Genomic DNA, 22,252 nt, shown 5'->3' on the forward strand with positions numbered 1-22,252 from the left:
GACTCCCGGGTCTGAGGGGGGCGGGCCTGGGCCCTGGGCTCCCGGGTCTGAGAGAGAGGTCTGGGCCTGGCATGATGGGCCTTCCGGGAACAGGAGGCTGAACCCCAGCTCCTCCGAGGCCAGGGCGGGGATCCCAGACCCCGGGTTCTGATGGGTCTAGGAGCTGGAGGCTGGGATACCTGGGCCTTGAGGGGCCGACCGTAGGTGGGGACTGGGCTGCTGGGCCTGAGGGAGGAGGGGCCTTCGGGCCCGACGCCTGGGGCCTGCGGGGGGAGAGGCTTTGGTGGCTGCACGCCTTGCCTTGAGGAAGTCGGTGGCTGGGCCTCAGCATCACAGCGGTGGACACTGAGGCCCAGGAACCGTGGTAACTGGCGCCAACCCACAAGCTGGATGGACAGGGGCGGCCTGGCTTTGGGGGCCAGCACTTTACGTACCGGTGACCCCCGCCCTGATGTCCACGCTCGTGGGACCTAGATTTAGCTTCATTCATTCGAAGGTGGTTGAAAGGTCTCCTCTCCTCCATCGAATCACAGAACCGGGTCGTTTCTTCCAACCCTCTCTTCACGGAGCCATGGGGGCCCGTCACGCCCAGGGTTTGCTGCTGCTCGTTCTCCTCAGAGCCTCCTCCACTCGTACGTGTGGGGGTCAAGGGGGAAAGCGCATCCGGGTCACGGGCGGGAGTTTGGGCGGGAAAGGTGTGATGGGGGCCCCACGGAGGAGGGCAGGTGCTGACCTGTACCCTGTTCCCACGCCAGTGGCGCAGCATCTGTACTGTCACAAGGGCATGTCCATGAGCCTGGAGGAGGACCCAAGCGCATTCAACTGGACCACGGAGAGAGTTGAGACTTGTGACAATGGGGCGCTGTGCCAGGAATCCCTGATGATGGTCAAATCCGGTAAAACGAGAAGGGGCGGCCCCGTGGAGTGGGAGGAAGGTGATGGCATCCGTGTCAGTGCTGTTCCCCTCTCCCCGGGGCCAAAGGTGAGGCCCGCCATACCCCTTCCTTCTCTTTGCGCTCTTAACAGGGGCCAAGACGGCACTTCTGGCCACGAAGGGCTGCAACTCCGATGGGATACCCGCCATAACGTTGGTCCAGCACTCCCCACCGCCCGGCATAATGGTGGTCTCCTACAGCAGCTACTGTGAGCACTCCTTCTGCAACAGCAGAGAGAACATCCCTGAGATATGGAATCCAGCGGTGATCCCAGGTACCTCGGGAGGGGAGAGAGAGGGGTGGTCAACCCGGAAGGCAGTGTAGGTCTTGCTCCTTCTTGTCCTCTTCTCCCTCCAGCTTGTTAACTTTCAATTATTTTCCAATGCGGTTTGCATTCAGCGTTGTTTTGTATTCGTTTCCGGGGTCAAGCGCAGTGGTTATACGATTGTATGCTCTCCACAGTGTGCCCCTGGCATCTCACGTACCCACCCACCCACCCAACACCTCTTTTTGTGTTCCTACGTGGCTTAGGCCCAATCAGGCCACACACAAAAGGGCCTCAGACCTTCTGCTTGTCTTTCTTTTTCTAAATTGTTACCTTGGGGTCTCAACGCTGCTCAGAAGAGAGGGATATCAGTGAAGGCTGGGATATACATTTGGGTTTTGTGTCATTAAACAAGATGTCCATGAAGATCTCTGAACAAGGTGACGGCTTTAACCCTTTGCGGTCATATTAAATTTGGACATGGGTGTCATACTGGTCGGAATTAATTTCCATTGAAAGAGCAGTGATACATAACATGCAAGATTATGAAGGATAAACAAGATTTATTAATTCTTTTTTGGAACTACGTCACTACTAGTAGAATCACTACAAACGTTATCACTTTCTACGTCAGAGTCAGTATTCAAGGTGCCAAAATAAAACTCTTCATAGTTACTTTCAGATTCGCAGTACACTTCTTTCGGTAACTTTCTTTTTGCCATTTTGGAGTGTTATTTTGAAATATCTTAACAAGCGAGAATGCCTAATTATAGTTAAACGTAGTTTGTAAAGCTTTATTTGAAATTCTGCAAAGTGTCTTCGAAGCTTGTCGATTTCTTCACTCTCAAAGGGCGACTGACTCGCTACGGTGTTTTGCATGGCGAGTGTGGAACGACCGTGTTTGTTTATATTGAGTTTCGATATCTCTGATTTGTCAGGGCAGTGTTTTGGTTCGGGGCAAGGTCGCTTAGACACTTAAGAGCTTTCAGAGAAATTATGAACTGATACATGAATGAATAGAGTTAAGATTCGTACGGTTCCTTGCTATGGTGGCTGACAGCAGACAGACGACCAGAACGGTAAAAAAAGCTTTGGTGGCTGAGAGTAGACAAACGACCGCAAAGGGTTAACTAAAAACTATCCTTTCCTGGCTGCCACTTGATCATAGCCTGCTACCCCCCTTCAGCCTATCTTTTCAGCTCACTTCCTTCTCTTCCTCTCTTATCTATTGTGTTCTGCCAGAGGCTGGTATTCACAATAGTTGACAATGGAGGTGGTACTGGCCAATCAGAATGGACACGGTTATAACAGCCAGTCCAGCCCTACCAGTGCCTCACAGTTGAATATCAACACTGCAATTGCTTACAATTCCCCATATTCACCAAGTTGGCTCACAGATCCAGGACTTTGTCCTTACTGTTTCCTTTGCTACCCCATAAACCCCCATTTTCACAAAGCTAACCTCTATTCATCATCTCAACTCAGATATCTGCTCCCTGAAAACACCAAATTCTTTTAGGTAGTTGAGTCTTCCTTTAATTTAATGCTCTTATACCTAAGACACAGTGCCTACTGAGTTGTATTGAATTATTTACATGTCTTTCTCCTTCTAGACAATGATCCTAGATGGAACTAAGCACAGAGTTTGAAAGTCATGTTGGATGGGGTTCTAACAGCCAAGAAAATCAGTTGGGATAGAGTGGGGAGGTGGCAGTAATAGGCCTTGGTTAGAGTGGTATCAGCACGAAAGACTTGGGGAAGACGAGGCAGCAAGGAGAGAACTCCAAAAGCAGGACATACTCTTAAATTGTTCCTCTCTTTCCCCCTCCAGCTCCCAATATGTCAACAGCCTTCCACTGCCCAACCTGTTTAGCTCTTGGGGCCTGTTCGAGTGCGCCTTTTCTTCCCTGTCCCATTGATACAACTCGATGCTATCAAGGAAAACTTCGGGTTGCTGGAGGTAAACTGAACATCTGATGGTTTCAGAGACTGGAAAACTAGACATCTGAGTGGATCCCAAGAGGTTCTGACATTCAGGGATCCAGGAATGAGGAGGGACTGGATTCCTCTCTGGTTTTCTAAAACATCTGTGTGTCTCCCCATCCTTCCTTGTTCCATAGGAGACATCGACTCAACTTTGGAGGTCAAAGGCTGCACATCTGTACCTCATTGTGGGCTGATGTCTGGGATATTCACAATTGGACCCATGTGGGTAAAGGAAATGTGTCCATACCAATCTCTCATTCAATCCCGAAAGGTTGGAAATGGGGCCACCACTTCGATTTCCATTTCAGTTGGGAGGTTTGGACTGTTGCTGCTGCTATTGCTATAATCACTTGACAGTGTTCCTGTGGAGACATCTGTCTCAAGTCACAGAACACCTCCTTGGACTGGAAGCCTCCTACTGCTGGTCATGAGATGATGAGCAGGTGGAGACTTGAAGAACAGGGAGTTCCTATGGATGTGTTTGACATTTCTAATAAAGTTTCTGCTCTGCTTTGTATGTGCCCCCAGACTCAAAGTGAATTTTAGTGCTGAGAGGGCCTTTTAAATGTGTTTCCTCTAACCCACAACTTTGGAAGAAAGGGAATCACAGATCTGGAAAACTTGAGTGAGTTTCTCACATTACATAGCTATGGGCAGAGCTAAGACCAGAGCTTTGATATTTTTACCTAAGTCTGGTTTTCCTTTCACTTAATAGGGTACCTTCTCTTGGGAGCGGAACAAAAGACTAACATTGATCTCCTCCGGAGCACTGCCAGCCCAATCTTAATGCCAAAATAGGCTGTTTGGGGTTCTAGTATTTTTCTGGGAGGTATGGAAGAATAGGAAAAACCAGACTCCAAATTCTTCAATTATCATGGGCCCCATTTCCCTATTTCCTATCTGTTCCTTGCCACTTTACATGATTCCATCCTTTATCTGCCACCTACTTCATACCTCTTCAGTGGACAGAGGAAATTTAGGAGGCGGCTGGGCCTGAAGCTCTGGGGAGGGGATGATATTTTTAGATTCTCATGCTTATTAATTTATTTACTTACTAGAGGCCTGGTGCACAAAATTCATGCATGGGGGTCGAGGGCTCTTGGCCCAGACTGTGCACTCTCACAATCTGGGATCCCTCAGGGGATTTCCAACTGTCATCCTAAGCCTGCAGTCAGACATCCCTCTCACAATCCAGGACTGCTGGCTCCTAACCGCTCATCTGCCTGCTGGCTCTTAACCACTTGCCTGCCTGACTACCTGCCTGCCTGATCACCCCTAATCACTCTGACTGCCTGCCTGATTCCCCCTAACCACTCTGCCTGCCTGGCTGTTCGCCCATAAAACTCTGCCTGCCTGCCTGCCTGCTTGATTGTCCCTAACCACTTGCCTGCCTGCCTGTCTGTCTGATTGCCCATAAACGCTCTGCCTGCCTGCTTGATTGCTCCTAACCACTCTTCTTGCCTGCCTGGTTGCCCCTAACCACTCTGCCTGCCTGCCTGATTGCCACTAACCACTCTGCCTGCCTGCCTCTCTGATTGCCCCTAACCCCTCTGCCTGCCCGATCGCCACTAACCCCTTTGCCTGCCTGCCTGATCACCCCTAACTGCTCACCTGCCTGCCTGCCTGCCTGATCACCCCTAATCACATTGCCTGGCTGCCTGATTGCCCCAACCACTAGCCTGCCTGCCTGCTCAGTGAATGTCATAGCGGCCAGTCGTTCCATGGTTAGGTCAATAACTGCCCCCCTATACTGCTGGCCTGATCACCCCTCACTTCTTCTGCGTGCTGGCCTGATTGCCACTAATTGCCCTCCTTGCTGACCTGGTCACCCATAACTGCCCCACCCCACATATTACCATTTTATTATATAGGATTACTCAAGAATACATAAACTACCTTGTTGTAAAAGACTTTGAGCTCTTTACTGCATTTTCTGCAAGAATAAGATCATTCTCAGCAATCCGGCTATCGCAAATCCAGAAAATATTGACAGCACTCCAAAGGGGTGCAGACGCACCCTGCAGATGGACTTCAAGCACATCAATGTAGAACTCAGTCTCCCTGGAAAGAAAAGAGGTTCTGGGTTGACAAAGGGTGGGGATATAGGAATTTGCCACCATTTATACTATTTGCATCATGTACAGAACATGATCAAGGGTCTTACACTGTGCTTGCATTACAAGACTAGAGGCCCAGTGCATGAAATTCGTGCACGGGGGTCCCCTCAGTCAAGCCTACACCCTCTCCAATCTGGGACCCCTTGGGGGATGTCTGAGTGCCGGTTTAGGCCCAATCCCAGGGATCGGCATAAACCAGCAGTTGGACATCCCTCTCACAATCCTGGACCACTGGCTCCTAATCATTCACCTGCCTGCCTGCCTAGTTGCCCCTAACTTCTCTCCCCAACAGCCTGGTTGCCCCTCACTGCCTCTGTGTGCCGGCCTAATCACCCCTAACTGGCACGCCTGCCAGCCTGGTTATACCTAACTGCCTCCAGCTGCTGGCCAGGTCACCTCCACCTGCCCCCTCCATGCCGGCCTGGTCACCCCTCACTGCCTGCCCTGCTGGCATGGTTGCCCTGAACTGTCCCCCTCTGCCAGCCTGGTTACCCCCAACTGCCCCCCCACCAGCCTAGTCACCCCTAACTGCCCCCTCCCCACCAGCCTGGTCGCCCCTCATGGCCTCCCTGCCAACCTGGTTGCCCCACACAGTCTGCTTGTTCAGTCATTTGGTCGTCCCTCATTAACCCCCCTGGTGGCCTGGTCATTGGCAGCCATGTTTGAGGGCATGAAGGTCAATCAGCATAGCACCTCTTTATTATGTAGGATGAGGTCTGTGTATGCTCACTTCCTGATCAATGTCATTATTCAGGAGAATGGTTCTCTTGTTAAAACCAGCCCAAATTGTGTGGCTCAGTGGTTGAGTGTCGACCTATGAACCAGGTTCCATTCCCAGTCAGGGCACATGCCAGGGCTGTGGGCTCCATCCCCAGTTGGGGAGGCAAAGAGGCAGCAAATGAATGATTCTCATCATTGATGTTAACCTCCCTCTCCCTTCCTCTCTGAAATAAAAATATATATTTTTAAAAACAGAAATTTCTGTCCTGGCCAGTAGTTCAGTGGTTAGAGCATTGTTTTGCACACAAGAGAGTCAAGGGTTTGATTCCCAGTCAAGGGTACATAACCAGGCAGTTTTGATCCCAGTTGAGGCACACATAGGAGGCAACCAATTGTGTCGCTCTCACATCAATGTTTCTTTCTCTCTCTTTTCCCCTCAGCCACTATCATCCACTCTCTCTAAAAATCAATTGTAAAAATATCATCACTCCACAGGTGAGGATTGAAAAAAAAACAGAAAATTCTTGCTTTGCTTAGTGTGGCTCAGTTGGTGGAGCATCATCCCATACACTAAAAGGTCACAGGGCACCTACGCAGGTGGTGGGTTTGATGCCCAATAGGGGTGTGTATAGGAGGGAATAAATGTTTCTCACATCAATGTTTCTCTCTCTCTCCCTCTCATTTTATGTGGGTCTCTTGTAAACTACATATAGTTGGGTCATGATTTTGTATCCATTCAGCTACTCTCTGTCTTTTGATTGCAGTATTTAATCCATTTACATTTAAGGTTACCATTGATAAGTACTCATTTATTGCCATTTTAATTCTGTATGACTATGTTTCTATTTCTTCTCAAAACAACAAAGTAAAATGACAATGAGGTATCATCTCACACCTATCAGAATGGCTACCAACAACATATCAATAAATGATAAGTGCTGGCGAGGATGTGGAGAGAAGAGAACCCTAGTACACTGCTGGTGGGAATACAGACTGGTGCAGCCACTGTGGAAAGCAGTATGGATTTTCCCAAAAAAATTAAAAATGGAACTCCCACTTGGCCCAGTGATCCCACTTCAAGGAATATATCCAAGGAAACCCAAAACACCAATCAGAAAGAATGTATGCACCACCCCTATGTTCATAGCAGCACAATTTATAATAGTTAAGATGAGAAAACAGCCCAAGTGCCCATCAGTAGATGAGTGGATAAAAAAGCCGTGGTATATTTATACCATGGAATACTATGCAACTACAAAAAAGAAAAATCTCTTACCCTTTGGAACAGCATAGAGGAACCTGGAGAGTAGTATACTAAATGAAATAAGTCAGTCAAAGAACAACAAGTATCACATAAGCTCACTCATATGTGGAATCTAATAAACAAAATAAACTGAAAAAATAGATCCAGAGTAATGGACGATCCTCAGAGGGAAAGGAAGGAGGAAAAAGATCAACCAAAGAACTTATAACTACATATGTATAACCCATGGACACAGACAATAGGGGGGTGAAGACCGGGGGACAGGAGCTTGGAGGAGGGGGTGATAATGGGGGCGGGGGGCGGAAAAGAGACATCTGTAATACCTTAAACAATAAAGATATACTTACTTTTAATTCACTCAGGGGTTGTTTCTGAGGCTGGCTTGGAGGTTAGTTCTGACCCCAGGAGGACTCCTATTAGCTGTCGCTTTCCCTAGTTCTCCCAAGTTCAACAGCCAGCCTGGGGGTTAGCTTGTCATGGAGCCACCCGGCTCCTCTGCATTGGTGACCACCACCAACTCCGTTGTTAACAACACTGCCCTTTTCCATGAACTCCCTCCATACATTCTGTTCCAAATAAAGTCACTTTCTAGAGAAGAATGTTGAAGCTCTCTGTCCTTTTTTTAAATATTTTTATATTAATTTATTAAATTGATTTGGGTGACATTGGTCAACATGACATATAGGTTTTAGGTGTGGGTTCCTATGTTACAAGATCTGTGTATTGCACCATGAGCCCATCATCCAAAGTTAAATCTCGTCACCTTATACTAGGACCCCTTCTCCCCCTCTCCCCCCACCAAACTTCTTAATGTGTTTCTATTGATATATTTTTAGAGAGAGAGGAAGGGAGAAGGAGAGAGATAGAACATTGATGAGAAACATCAACATCGATCAGCTGCCTCCTCCACGCCCTCTGCTGGGGATAGAGCCTCAAACCCAGGCATGTGCCCTGACTGGGAATGGACCCGGTGACCTCCTGGTGCATGAGTCAACACTCAACCTCTGAGCCATACCAGCCAGGCAAAGCTCTGCTCTTACCTGTGTCTCAGAGCCACAGCTTGAGAACTGGAGGCAAGGACAGTGGAGGGCTTTTCTCAGAAGGCCCCCTCTGCTGTACACACAGGGCACTGGGCAGGGGTTAGTAGACCCTGGCCTTCATGGCTTGCTTCTTCCAACATGGAAAATCTTCACTACAAACAAGCTGGGGCCAAAGTGACAGAGAGCCCAGTATTCTGAGCCTGTTATCACTGGGTGGAGCCTGGAAACAATGAGTGACATCTGAGTGGAGGGAAAGTCCCTAACCTGTCAATCACACCTCCCTGAAATTACCCTCTGACACCTGGACCTGCGGGGTGCAGTAAGAATGGCAGCCTTTCCCCCTGGAAGTGATGCTACCTGTAGTCCTTGACTGGGAGATGGAAGAAGGGAAACCTATCTTTTTGGCTCCGCCCACGCATAGTTACTTTCCTCATACAGAGCTGGGGTGGGTGATGGGCATGGGGGGTGGGGGGCGTAGGTCAGATGGCACAGATCTGCTGTTCTTACTGATACTTAGTATATGTTCTTGAATGAATGTTTCCTTATAATCCAGGGGTGGGCAAACTTTTTGACTAGAGGGCCACAATGGGTTCTTAAACTGGACCGGACCGGAGGGCTGGAACAAAAGCATGGATGGAGTGTTTGTGTGAACTAATATAAATTCAAAGTAAACATCATTACATAAAAGGGTACGGTCTTTTTTTTTTTTTTAGTTTTATTCATTTCAAACTGGACGGATCCAGCCCGCGGGCCGTAGTTTGCCCACGGCTGTTATAATCCATTTACAGTGACAAACTTCTTGCTTGCTTCTCTGGGAACACAAGAGATTTTCTAAGTTCCTTAACTGGATAGCCCTTACGATGACTCTGTTTTAAGTTATAGTCTCAGTTACTGACCCCAACATTATATAGGACATGAGTGGTGACCTCACAGCTGACTAAAATCTCCCACAGCCACTGTTACATCTCTCCCTGGGCTGCTCAGGCCCCAGAACACAGGTTAGGCTCTGGCTTCCAGGCCCTTTATTTCTGGCACCTGTGAATTTGTGACTCATTCACACCCAACTATTCACTGAAAGACTTTTTCTACAACATATGCCTTTTGAAAAGTGTCTGGGGGCCAAGTATGTGTCAGGTTCTGCACTTTGGACCAATGCCAGGACAAACAACACAGTCCAGCTTGTCTTCCCAAAGATTAGAGTCCCCCAGGGAAATGGGCAGCTGAGTTGCAAGTAGAGAGTGAAAGGCTGGGAGACATTGACCAGAGATCCTTCTACTTGAGGAGTCAGAGAATATCTCCAGAAAGAAATAACATTTTAGTGAAGTCAGGAAAGACAAACTGTCTATGGCAGGCACCAGCCCTCTCTGGCCTCAGGACCCCTCCTGCCCTAGCGGCCTCCCCACACCTTTGTCATTCAATCAAGCCCACAGAAAAGACAGCTATGATGTGTGCTGTTGCTACAGGGTTTGTAGGAGGAGAGGGCTGTATGTGAAGATCCTGTGTGATCCAGGTGGTCAAGCAGTCTGCCTCCCACCTGAAAGATGGTTCTCTCGGGAAAGGACAACAAAGTCACACCTGCAGAGAAAGCGGTTTATTGCCAGGTGAGGGGGACTCGACTTGCAGGGAAAGGATGTCACCTCTGTCACTCAGAGTATGCGCTCCATGCTTGCGATGTCTTGGTTTGCTGTGCTTTGGGTTCAAAGGCTTGACTGAATCCATGGCTGTGGGTAGGGTCACTCTACAGACATGAAACATGGTCTTGCTGTCAACATGAATGAGTTCTATTGATTTCCTCCAATCAGCCCCCTGGAGTATTTCTCTTCTCCATTTCTCCCTGCTCTCCCCCAGCGCTACCCTGGCTCTCTCACACTCCCTCAAAAGACTGTGCATTGCACTCTCTTCCTCTCCTGCCTCCTCTCCCTCTACCTTCTCTTACCCCTAATCCTCCCCAATCCTTCCTTCCATGTCTTATCTGCAAACTCTGTTTCTTCTTCCTTTTCTAAATCTCCTCTCTCCATTGTTTGCATTCTGTCTTTGTCTTTTACTCTTTTCATTTTTGCTCCCTTTTCTTTCTTGTCCAAACCTAGGCTCCTCGCCCTTCCTCCTGTCCCCTCTCTCCTCCCCACACCCCTTCATGTCTCCTCTGTCCTCTCCACATCACCTGACTCCATCTCTCTATCCAGCTCCGTCCTTCCCTACTCATCCCTGTCTTTTGTCCTCCTCCACAGACGCACTTACCCTGTGTTACTAGTCAAAGCAGTGCTTCCAAGCTCCATCCTTGTCGTAGTTTGCAGTGACTGAGCACCATGACTTTTTAATGAAACTCCCAGCAGTTGTGCAGCTGTCATACAATTTGTGGTCATAGGTAAAGGGGAAGAAACATGGGGCAAAGTCTGAAAAGCAGAACAAAAGTGTGAAAATTAGCTGTGGTGAGGTTATATTAGTCTTAGCAAGAGAAAGGGGATGTGAATGGAACACCAGGGGCTGGGTGAGGAGCTGATTGAGGCTCCCACCTGAGAGTCAATTATGGAAATCCCCCACATGCTCCTCACATGAGGAAAATCAGCATGCTTACCATCCTTTGTGCAATATTTCCATTTCCCTGTATATTTTTCTTCTAGAGAACACCAATTGTATGCAGAGCCATGGAGAGTGCAATCAAAATACTTCTTGTCTTGATAGGTAAATGGGAAAACACAGGATGCCACTAAAAAATGAAGCAGGCATTGTTCTCCTCACAGCTCTTAGGCATCATGAGTTCTGCAGTGATTCTGGCGACGTTTCTGTTCAAGCCAGCCCACCCCAACAAAGCGCCTGCGCATCCAGAGCCCCCTGCTAAGCACCAGGGGTGTCCAGATCCAGATGGCCTGGTGCTTGTCTGTGACAGTTGTAAGGTCCTGTAACATTATTTACCCAGAGACATTTATTTCTTGTGGGCATTGGAGTTCCAAGAGACAGAGAAGCTTGCCAGACGAGAAAGCAGCCTGATTTGTGATTATAATTTCTTTTCATCCTTAACCTAGGCAGTGGTTGGCAAACTGCGGCTCGTGAGCCACATGTGGCTCTTTGGTCCATCGAGTGTGGCTCTTCCACAAAATACCAGGTGTGGGCGCGCACATTCAGTGCGATTGAAACTTCGTGGCCCATGCGCAGAAGTCGGTATTTTGTAGAAGAGCCACACTCAAGGGGCCAAAGAGCCGCATTTGGCTCAAGAGCTGCAGTTTGCCAAGCACTGCCCTAGCATATGTTTTTATTGATTTTTAGACAGAGAAGAAGAGAGGGAGGGAGAGACAGAGAAACATTCCTCAGTTGCCTCCCATACACGTCCAAACTGAGGATCACATCCGCAGCCTATAAGTATGTGCCCTGACACCAATCGAACCCACAACCTTTTGCTGACCCTCCAACCAACTGAGACACCTGGCCAGGGCTAGAATCATAATTCTTTATACCCTGCAGATTTGTTGTGTCTGGAGCGTCTGCTTCACCTGATTCAACACCAAAAATCTAAGTCCCTGTCACATCTATGAACACAGGTGATGTCTTCTTATTATCATTAATAATCTGCCTCACACCATTCAGAAGCCCAATAACAAGCCACATTCATGGGGTAACAACATGAGTTTCAGCGTGCCCTGACTTTGGCACTTGAATAGATTGAAGAAGAAAACTATGGAAACCGGAGAGGGCTTCGTGGCCAAGGCGTCTTTGGCTTGTATGAATTCTCTCAGCTGCATCACTGAATTTACTGGTGGCAAAGCTCGCCTCTCTGCAACTCATGTGCCTATTTCTGTTTGAATAACCTCTGCCCCCACCCAGTGCTGCCTGTGCTTCTTGGACAGGCTCCCTGAGTAGAACACCATCCCTTGGAATGAGGCCTCATCCTGAGACTCCAGCCACACTATCTACCAGTGGCTTGATCTTAATGACTAGACCAGCCGTGGGCAAACTACGGCCCGCGGGCCGGATCCGGCCCGTTTGAAATGAATAAAACTAAAAAAAAAAAGACCGTACCCTTTTATGTAATGATGTTTACTTTCAATTTATATTAGTTCACACAAACACTCCATCCATGCTTTTGTTCCGGCCCTCCGGTCCAGTTTAAGAACCCATTGTGGCCCTCGAGTCAAAAAGTTTGCCCACCCCTGGACTAGACACATGGGAGGAGGGGGAAGGGAGGGGTGCACCTGGCCCTTCCATTACTGAGAGGGCAGACTTAGCCCATGCATGTAAAATACTTTTGAAGAATGCTGATCAACGTTGCCACCTAACATTAGTGTGTTTGATTTGACTGTTGTTGTTTTTTTCATTATTTCCCAACATTGCTTATCTATAATAATAAAAGCATAATATGCTAATTAGACTGGACAGCTGAACAACCTTCCAGACGTCATTCCAGACATCCTTCCAGACTAAGCCTCCAAGGCAGGGGCTGAGGCAAAGGCAGTTAGGGGCAATCAGGCAGACAGGCAGAAGTGTTGGGGTGATCAGGCAGGCAGGCAGAGTGGTTAGGGGGGATCAGGCAGGCAAGCGAGTGGTAAGGGTGATCAGGAAGGCAGGCAGAGTGGTTAGGGATGATCAGGCAGGCAAGCAGAGGCAGTTAGGGATGATGGCGAGCAATTAGAGGCAATCAGGCAAACAAGCAGTTAGGAGCAATCAGGTAGGCAGGCAGTGGAGTGGTTAGGGGCGATCAGGCAGGCCGGCAAAGTACTTAGAGGTGATCAGGCAGGCAGGTGAGTGGTTAAGGGGATCAGGCAGACAGGCAGAGGTGGTTAGGGGCATTCAGGCATGCAGGCAAGTGGTTAGGGGCGATCAGGTAGGCAGGCAGAGTAGTTAGAGGTGATCAGGCAGGCAGGTGAATGGTTAGGGGCAATTAGGTAGCAGGAAGAGTAATTAGGGGGATGAGGCAGGTAGGCAGGCAAGCTGTTAGGAGCCAGTGGTCCCGGATGGCGAGAGGGATGTCTGACTGCCGGTTTAGGCCTGATCTGCTGTAGATCGGGCCCAAACCAGGAGGAAACCCCCCAAGGGGTCCCAGATTGTGAGAGGGTGCAGGCCAGGCTGAGGGACCTCCCCACCCTATGTATGAATTTCATGCACTTGCCCTCTAATATATATTAGTGTGTGTGTGTGTGTGTGTATATATATATATATATATATATATATATATATATATATATATTTATATTTATATATTTATATATATATGGCCAATATGCTAAGTGTCCTTACCTCCTTTCGATCGGTTGCTATGACACACACCAACCACCAGCAGACATATGCTCAATGCAGGAGTTGCTGTGATACACAGAGGAACAGCACCATGGACCTGTCGCCCACAAAGCAACACTTGGCTTCCCCCAAGTGGAACACAGGCCCCGCCACCACCCCGGAGAGACAGCCCACCAAATTGCAGCTGATGCTGCCAAGACCCCATGGCACAAAATGCAGCCCACAGCCCAGACCAGCCCAGAAACGGTCACTGTGGGCACCGGGTTATGATGTCACATGGCAAGGCCCGGCTTTCTCACCCTAGCAATGACTAACCTCCTTGCAGTTTCTTGAGCCCAGGGGCACGACTTGCTTTATAGCCAGGTGGAAACACTTTACACTGTAATCAAATGTCTGTGAAGCGTTTTCCCGTGCCTCATTTCATTTGATCCTCACAGAAGTCCTGGAGTAGGTACATAGGCGACTCAGTGTAATCCTATTTTCTTTTCATTAGCCAGAAAATGAAGATTTAGAAAGCTTAGAAACTTGACCCGACTGAAAAGAACTAAGAAATGGTGGACCTTGAAAATGACTTCAGGTTTTCTCATGGCGCAGAATATAGTCAAACTCTGCTGCAGTTAAATATTTCACTCTTTGTTCTCCCTGTCTGATCTACAATAATAATCTGCTTTGTGTTGATATTTACTGCTGTGTTGCTGACAATTACCTAAAAGAGAAGTTGGGGTGCTTCACTGGGCTGGAAAAAAAGTTTAGCTAAATCAGAAAGCAGGTCTAATTAAGCAAGTTTATTCTATATACATAAAAGGCTAAGTTGGCTTGCACAGATGCAATACATATAAAGCTCTTGCTGGTGTCACTCACACACATGTGTTTCCATCTGTCATTGTCGATCATGAATTCGGTTGACACTTCTATTATAGAGAAAGTGCGAGTAACAATATTAAAATATTTCTTCTAATTAATTTCCTTTCAATGTGCATGAATTTGTGCACCAGGCCACTAGTCTGAGATAATTGCAGGAGGACAGAGGGTCCCAGGCTGCAACTGAGCTGGAAAAAATACAGGGGTACAGAAGATGGATGGAAGAGGAGAGATGGATGGGGTTGGTCTGAGTCCAATTGGTGGGAGAAATGCTCTGCAGCTCTATAAGGATACATATGTAATAACTTAATCAATAAAAAAAATTTTAAACAAATTATAATTTTGTACTGTGGTAAGAACACCAAGTGTAAGCTCTGTGGATCTGCTCTACAACATAGTGACTATAATTAGCAACACTATTTCCTTCACATTTTGAAGGCCATTTTAATAGAAAGGGGTACATGAGAAGGCTACAAGATATACCAGATGAGTAAGAATGTTGCACTGTCTCATTGCAATCATACTGACAACTTAGGGTTAAATGGCCAAATGGGACTCAACTGGTACCACATTAATGGTGCATGTGCCCTGACAATATGGCTTCCCTGTTATCCTGAACATGTATCCTTATTTATATCAAAAACTCACTGTGAACAATATATGAAACCTTGTGTGTAGGGGCCCATGTCTGGAATACTAGAAAGCAAATTTAGGAATGAGGCAGCTGTTGTGGGGATCGATAGTTAATAACACTCTGAGCCCTAACTGGTTTGGCTCAGTGGATAGAGCATCAGCCTGCAGACTCAAGGGTCCCAGGTTCGATTCCGGTCAGGGACATGTACATTGGTTGCGGGCACATCCCCAGTGGGGAGTGTGCAAGAGGCAGCTGATTGATGTTTCTCTCTCATCATCAATGTTTCTAACTCTCTATCCCTCTCCCTTCCTCTCTGTAAGAAATCAATAAAATATATTTTTTTAAAAATAACACTATGAGCTTTTGAGTCAGACTGACTAGGCTTACACTTCAGAGACTTGTTTTAAAAAAAAACAAGTTCTTCATAGAGTTTGGCCACCCTGGGCAATGTGGCTCAGTTATTTGGAGCATTGTCCCATGCACCAAAGGGTCAAGGGTTCGATTCCCAGTCAGGCACATATGTAGGTAGTGGGTTGAATCCCCAGTTGGGGCCTGTACAGAAGGCAACCAGTCAATGTTTCTCTCTCACATCAATGTTTCTCTCTCTCTCTCTCTCTCTCTCTCTCTCTCTCTCTCTCTCTCTCCATTCCTCTCTCTCACACATCAATAAAAACATGTCCTCAAGTAAGCATTGAAAAAACAGTGTTTGGCCCTTGAGGCACACTCAAGAACATTATTATTATTTACTAGAGGCCTGGTGCACGAAATTGTTTGCAGGTATGGTCCCCAGGCCTAGCCTGTGATCAGGGCCATCTTCCCTGGCTGCCAGCAGCCAGCCCCACCCCCCGCCACTACCCAAGCCAGTTCCCCATTCATCATACAGCAATGGGAGCCTGATGGCCCGGGGAGGGACTGAGCGGTCAGCCATTCCCACCCGCTCGCCGGCCCCACCCCCACTGCCTGTCACCCTCTGTGTGTGTGGCGACCAGTGGGCAGGTGCCTTGGCCTGGTGCCACCCACATCCCCCGCCACCCATCCCAGGTCCTTGTTTGCCATCGGTGATCAGGGCCTGCTGGCCAGAGAAAGGGACTGAGAGATGGTCAGTGCACCTCATAGTGACTGGTTGAGCAGTCGTTCTGGTCGTTCTGCCATTATGTTCACTGGGCTTTTATTATATAGGATTATTATTAATACTAGTGGCCCGGTGCACAAAATTTGTGCACGGGGGTTGTCATTCAACCCAGCCTGCACCCTCTCCAATCTGGGACCCCTTGGGGGATGTCCAACTACCGGTTTAGGCCCGATCCCACAGGGCAGTCGGACATCCCTCTCCCAATCTGGGACCACTGGCTCCTAACCACTCACCTGCCTGCTTGCCTAATCGCCCCTAACCACTCTGCCTGCCAGCCTGATCACCCCTAACTTCCCCCCACGGCCTACCTGCTTGCCCCCAACTGCCCTCCTGCCAGCTTGATTGCCCCAACTGACCCCCTGTCATCCTGCTCGCACCCAACTACACCCGCTGCAAGCTTGCTTGACCTCAAATGTCCCGCTCAACTAGCCTGTTCTCGCCCAACTGCTGCCCCGCTGGCCTGATCTCCCCCAACTGACCCCCACCCCTGCCAGCCAGCTTCCTCCAAATGCCCCCCTCCTCCTGGCCTGTTCACCCCTAACCGCCTCTGCCTCAGCTCCACCACCATGGCTTTGTCCGGAAGGATCTCTGGAAGGTCTCCTAGAAGGTCTCCCAATCTAATTAGCATATTACCCTTTTATTAGTATAGATTGTTATTAATTTTACCATTCAACCCATTTCTGGTGCACTTTCTTCCACACCACTTCCAGCCCCTCTCCCTTCCCTTACCTGCATTCACATGGCCCACTTGGAGAAATACATAGGCACCAATGCAGATGAGAAAGAGTCCCACGTTCGGTACCATGGCTGCCGGCCTTCCCGTGACTGATGAATATCAGCCTCTGTTGCCTTCTTATATAACATGCTTCTCTCACACCACCCCCTGAAAACGGATAAGAATCAACCTCCCCAGGCTGTGTGTGTGTGTTCCTAAGCCTGACAGCATAAAATTCAAGATTATCTCTCAGCAGAAACCACAGGACATTGGCTCATGGCTTCATGTCCCTGAGTCTCAATAGCTTAAAATGCATTTCAAATGAGCAAGGAGGTTTGTAAAATCCCTTTGTTTTAGTGTTTCATGACCAGGCAAAAGGGAGAGGGAAAGATGAAAAGGACCAACTGCTCTCACAGGGTGTTCAACCCCATGGATATGGACAAGAACTTGGTAAAAGCCAAGGAAGTGAGAGGGTGGAGATGGGCAAAGAAGGGAGGGGGACTCCTGCAATAATGTCAACATTGAAAATTTTTTAATTAAAAAAATACTAAAATGGCCCCTGTGGCATGGCTCAGTGGTTGAGCATTGACCTGTGAACTGTGCTGGGCTGCGTATCTGGCACTTCGGCCAGGCAAGGCACACCATGCTCTCTGTTCCTAGGACACATAGATAGGAAGGTGGTCACTGTACTGATGCTGTACTGTGTCGGGAACAAATTCTGTAAACAAGGCTTTGTAACTAACTTCATTGTTTTTGCAAATAAAAACGCTGTAATTCCTGTAGTCGGCACTGCAGTCCAGCTTTTGCTTCAGCAGGGTGCTGTAACTGTAGTCGCTGGCCAGCTTAATAAAGGCTCCTAAATCTTGATCTGAGTACCTGGTGGTTGTCTCCGCGGGTTGCCCCATTAATTTGGAGGCCCCCAGTGAGATCCACTCCAGCCGAGTTGCTGGTGGACACCCCGGACGCCCCAGGCGAGGACACTCCAGTCTCTGTCCTGGGTCCCAGGGAGGCGGAGTGTTTTCCTCCCAAAACTGCAATCCGAAAACAACGAACCAACTGGATCTACAGCGGGGAGGTAAGAATCTGGTATCACTCTGTGGAATGTTCCCTTTAGGACTCAAAAGAGGGCTGGACACAGCAGAACCTTGGAATCCGACCACTGGGACGCGACGGCGTCTGGGGGTCCTGGTCTGGGCAACCTTAGGTTGCATTTGCCTGGTTTGTTTTGTCTTTGTTCTTTGTTGTCTTTGTCTTTGTCAAAATGGGTCAGGGTCAGTCGTCTTCATCAACCCCCTTACAATGTTTTCTTGAGAATTGTCAGGACTTCAAGAGACGTGGAGAGAACTACACCACCCCCATTAGTTATTTTGATTTACAGAAATTTTGTGAATGAGAGTGGCCCACGTTTGGGGTTGGATGGCCACCCACTGGGTCCTTTGATCTGGGGATGGCATATTGGGTTCAGCACATTGTTTACGGTCATCTTGGCCACCCTGACCAAATTCCCTACATTCAGATATGGGTAGACATCCTCACTGAAAAACCCCAGTGGTTAAACAAATGCCAATGCCCCGAAGAAAAATTGGGACAGAGACAGACTATTTTGCTGACAGAGCCCTCAAAAGGCGGAAAAAAGACAGACCCTAAGATCTTACCCAATTACTCCGAGGATGAGGTCTCAGGACAGCCTCTACCTTATGTCCCCCCACCTGGAACACCCTTGGGAAGTGGACCCCCGGCTCCTGTGGAGTCATCTCCCCAGCCTCCCCCAGGTACTATTCCTGGCCCAGGTCTAAGTCCAGAGGCGAAAGCCGGAGCAGGTCTTCAGGGGGGCTTCTCCCCTTTATCCCCCGATCCCTCAGGCCCCACTCCCTGGTGCGGGGCAGGCTGCGGAGTCGAGTTCCCCACCACCGCCACAACCTCTGCCATGGCCACCCGCACAAACTCTGTTGGCCAGAAACCCTTTTAGTCTGCCGCACACTAGGACCGGGGCCTCTTATGGACCTCCAGGGGACCCACAGAGAGGGACTGAGGAGGCTTCTCCAAGTGGGCCAGCCCCCTTGTTGCCCTTACATCAGGCAGCCGCCCTGGATTTACGGTTGGACGGTCAACCTTTTATGATTTATGTCCCCTTTTCCACTAGTGATCTGTATAACTGGAAGAATCAGAATCCGTCCTTTTCTCAAAACCCCCAGAGTTTGGTCTCCCTCCTTGAGTCCATTTTCTTCACTCACCAGCCAACCTAGGACGACTGTTAGCAATTACTTCAGACTCTCTTCACCTCAGAGGAGAGGAAGAGCATAAGAAATGAAGGAAGAAAGCTGGTCCTTGGGCCGGACGGACAGCCTGTTACTGATCCTGGAAGGATAGAGGCGGTTTTTCCAGCTGGAAGGGGGACCACAATTTGGACCAAGGGAAGGAGGCTCTCGACAGGTATCGCCAGACTCTCCTCAGGGCCATCTGAGCTGCCGCTCGGAAGCCCACTAATCTCTCCAAGGTAACTGAGACTGTGCAGGGACCGAGTGAAAGCCCAGCCGCCTTTTTAGAGAGGCTTTGTGAGGCATACCAGGTGTATACCCCAATTGACCCGGAAAATTGGTGGGCCGTTAATGTTGCGTTCGTGTCCCAGTCATCCCCAGACATTAGAAAAAAGTTACAAAAGTTAGAAGGCTTTGAGGGGAAGTCACTCTCAGAACTGGTCGAGGTTGCCCAGAAGGTTTTCAATAATCGGGAAGACCAAACTGCAAACCTAAATACCAAAATGGCAAAGATCTTACTGGCTATGAACGAGGGGAAGGGATGAAGGCAAGGCACCGGGAAGAAAGATGGGAAAAAAGAGACAAAGCCAAAGGGCCAGGCTGGGGAAGAACCAATGTGCTTACTGTAAAAAGGAAGGACACTGGAGAAGGGAATGCCCCAAAAGACCAGAGATGAAGGAAAACCCAGTTCTGGCCGAGGAGGTGGACTGAGGGCGCCGGGGTTCTGTAAGCCCCCAGGAGCTCAGGGTAATGTTGAACATTGGGGCAAACCAGTGGATTTCCTCGTAGACACCGGAGCCATGTTTTCAGTACTACAACACCCAGCTGGCCCGGTCTCGAAGTCCAGAACCCCCGTTCAAGGGGCGACAGGGAGAGTAAAATCCTACCCCTGGACTCAGGGACGAATCACCAACCTAGGGGCAGGCACAGTTACCCACTCTTTTCTTGTAATGCCCGAATGCCCCTACCCCCTTCTGGGAAGAGACTTACTCAACAAACTCTGAGACACAATTTCCTTTGAAGGAGGGGAAGGACCTTGGGTACTCCTCCAACTGCCCACAGAGCCGGAGGGAACACTTTTACTCCTCACCTGCCCTTACAGGAGGAATACAAGCTACATGAAGGGATTTCAAAGACCCCCTCAGAAGACCCCTACCTCCGAAAGCTCCAGAAAGAGATACCCAGAGTTTGGGCTGAGGGGAATCCACCTTGACTGGCAAGACACCAGCCTCCCATAGTGATCCAGCTCACCAGCACTGCCACTCCTATTTGGGTCAGGCAATACCCGATGAGCCTGAAGGCAAAGTTGGGTATAGCCAAACACATACAGAGACTGAGAAAGGCGGAAATCCTATTACCTTGCCAGTCAGCATGGCACACCCCTTTACTACCTGTCCAGAAACCAGGAACAGAAGACTTGAGGCCTGTTCAAAATTTAAGGGAGGTAAACAAAAGAGGAGAAACTATCCATCCTACCGTCCCTAACCCTTATACTCTCCTAAGCTTACTTCAACTGGGCCACCAGTATTATACTGTCCTAGACTTGAAGGATGCTTTCTTCTCCCTTCCCTTGGCACTCCAGAGTCAACCAATTTTTGCTTTTGAGTGGACAGACCCAGAGGAGGGAGAGTCAGGACAAGTGACTTGGACCAGACTCCCTCAGGGATTTAAGAACTCCTCCACTCTATTCAATGAGGCCCTTAACCAAGACATTAAAGAATATCGCCACAGCCATCCAGGTGTCACCCTGCTCCAGTATGTTGACAGCCTCCTACTGGCCACTGAGAAAGAAGAAGACTGCCGTCAGGCTACACGGGATCTGCTGCTGGCATTGAACCGCCTTGGATACCGAGTCTCCGCTAAGAAAGCCCAACTCTGTGCCACCAGGATAACTTACCTTGGATATCACATAGAGGAAGGTAAGAGGACCCTCTCCCACAGTAGAATCCAGGCAATACTCTCTATCCCAACCCCCAAGATGAAGCGACAGGTACGAGAATTCCTTGAGGGGGGTAGGGTATTGTAGGCTTTGGATTCTAAGTTTTGCTGAAATTGCAAAGCCTCTGTACACAGCCACAGGGGGCAAGGACCCTGACCTAAACTGGACAAAAGTAGAAGATAGGGCCTATCAGCAACTAAAACAGGCCCTAATAAGTGCCCCGGCCTTAGCCCTCCCTGACCTCACCAAACCATTCCAGCTCTATGTGGTTAAATCCTAAGGTGTGGTGAAAGGAGTCCTAATGCAAACTCTGGGACCCTGGAAGAGGCCGGTTGCCTACTTGTCAAAAAGACTAGACCCAGTGGTTGCAGGGTGGCCAAGCTGCCTAAAGGCAATAGCAGAAATGGCAATAGTGGTTAAAGAGGCTTCTAAATTAACTTTTGGGCAAGATCTATGGGTGGTGGCACCCCACTCAGCAGAGACTCTGTTGCACAGTCCCCCAGAGTGCTGGCTATCAAATGGCCGCATTACTCAATACCAAGTACTCTTATTAGACCTTCCCAGGGTGAGTTTTCTAAAGACTGCTGCCCTAAAGCCAGCCACTCTCTTATCAGATGAAGGGACAGAGCCCTTCATCCACGATTGTGAAGACACCCTGACGGCTCTCACCTCTCTACAGGCTGATCTTACTGATCAACTCCTTGTCAACCCCAAGGAGACATTATTTACAGACGGAAGTAGCTTCATTGAGAATGGTATCTGGTACGCCAGGGCAGCAGTGGTTACAAGGAATCGAGTCATCTGGGCATAAGCCTCAGGACATGGTACTTCTGCTCAGAAGGCTGAATTGATAACCCTCACACAGGCCCTGCAGTGGGGGAAGGACAAGAGAGTCAACATTTATACAGATAGCAGATATGCCTTTGCCACTGTACCTGTCCACGGGGCTCTATACCAAGAAAGAGGGTTATTAACCTCAGGAGGCAAGGACATTAAAAATGCTCAAGAAATATTAAACCTCCTCTCTGCCATATGGGGGCCCAAGGAAGTGGCAGTAATCCATTGCAAAGGGCATCAAAAGGACGACTCCCCTGTGGCCCAGGGAAACCAGTTTGCAGACAAAACAGCCAAAGAGACTGCAAAAAGACCAGTAGGGC

General features: G+C 48.8%; 1 protein-coding gene across 1 annotated transcript; it reads left to right on the top strand.

The window, feature by feature from the left end:
* Positions 1-571: 571 nt before the first annotated feature.
* On the top strand, positions 572-21,906 carry LOC308530619 (testis-expressed protein 101-like; the record flags this gene model as incomplete). The annotated part of the gene is made up of 7 exons (XM_081107328.1): positions 572-632; positions 756-896; positions 1,027-1,209; positions 3,032-3,160; positions 3,321-3,457; positions 20,853-21,075; positions 21,710-21,906. The coding sequence occupies 7 exons, from the start codon at positions 572-574 to the stop codon at positions 21,904-21,906; spliced, it is 1,071 nt and encodes a 356-aa protein (XP_080963454.1).
* Between the last annotated feature and the right edge of the window lie 346 nt (positions 21,907-22,252).

Source organism: Myotis nattereri, assembly GCF_964212035.1.
Source record: "Myotis nattereri genome assembly, chromosome: 15".
NCBI classification, from domain to species: Eukaryota; Metazoa; Chordata; class Mammalia; order Chiroptera; family Vespertilionidae; genus Myotis; species Myotis nattereri.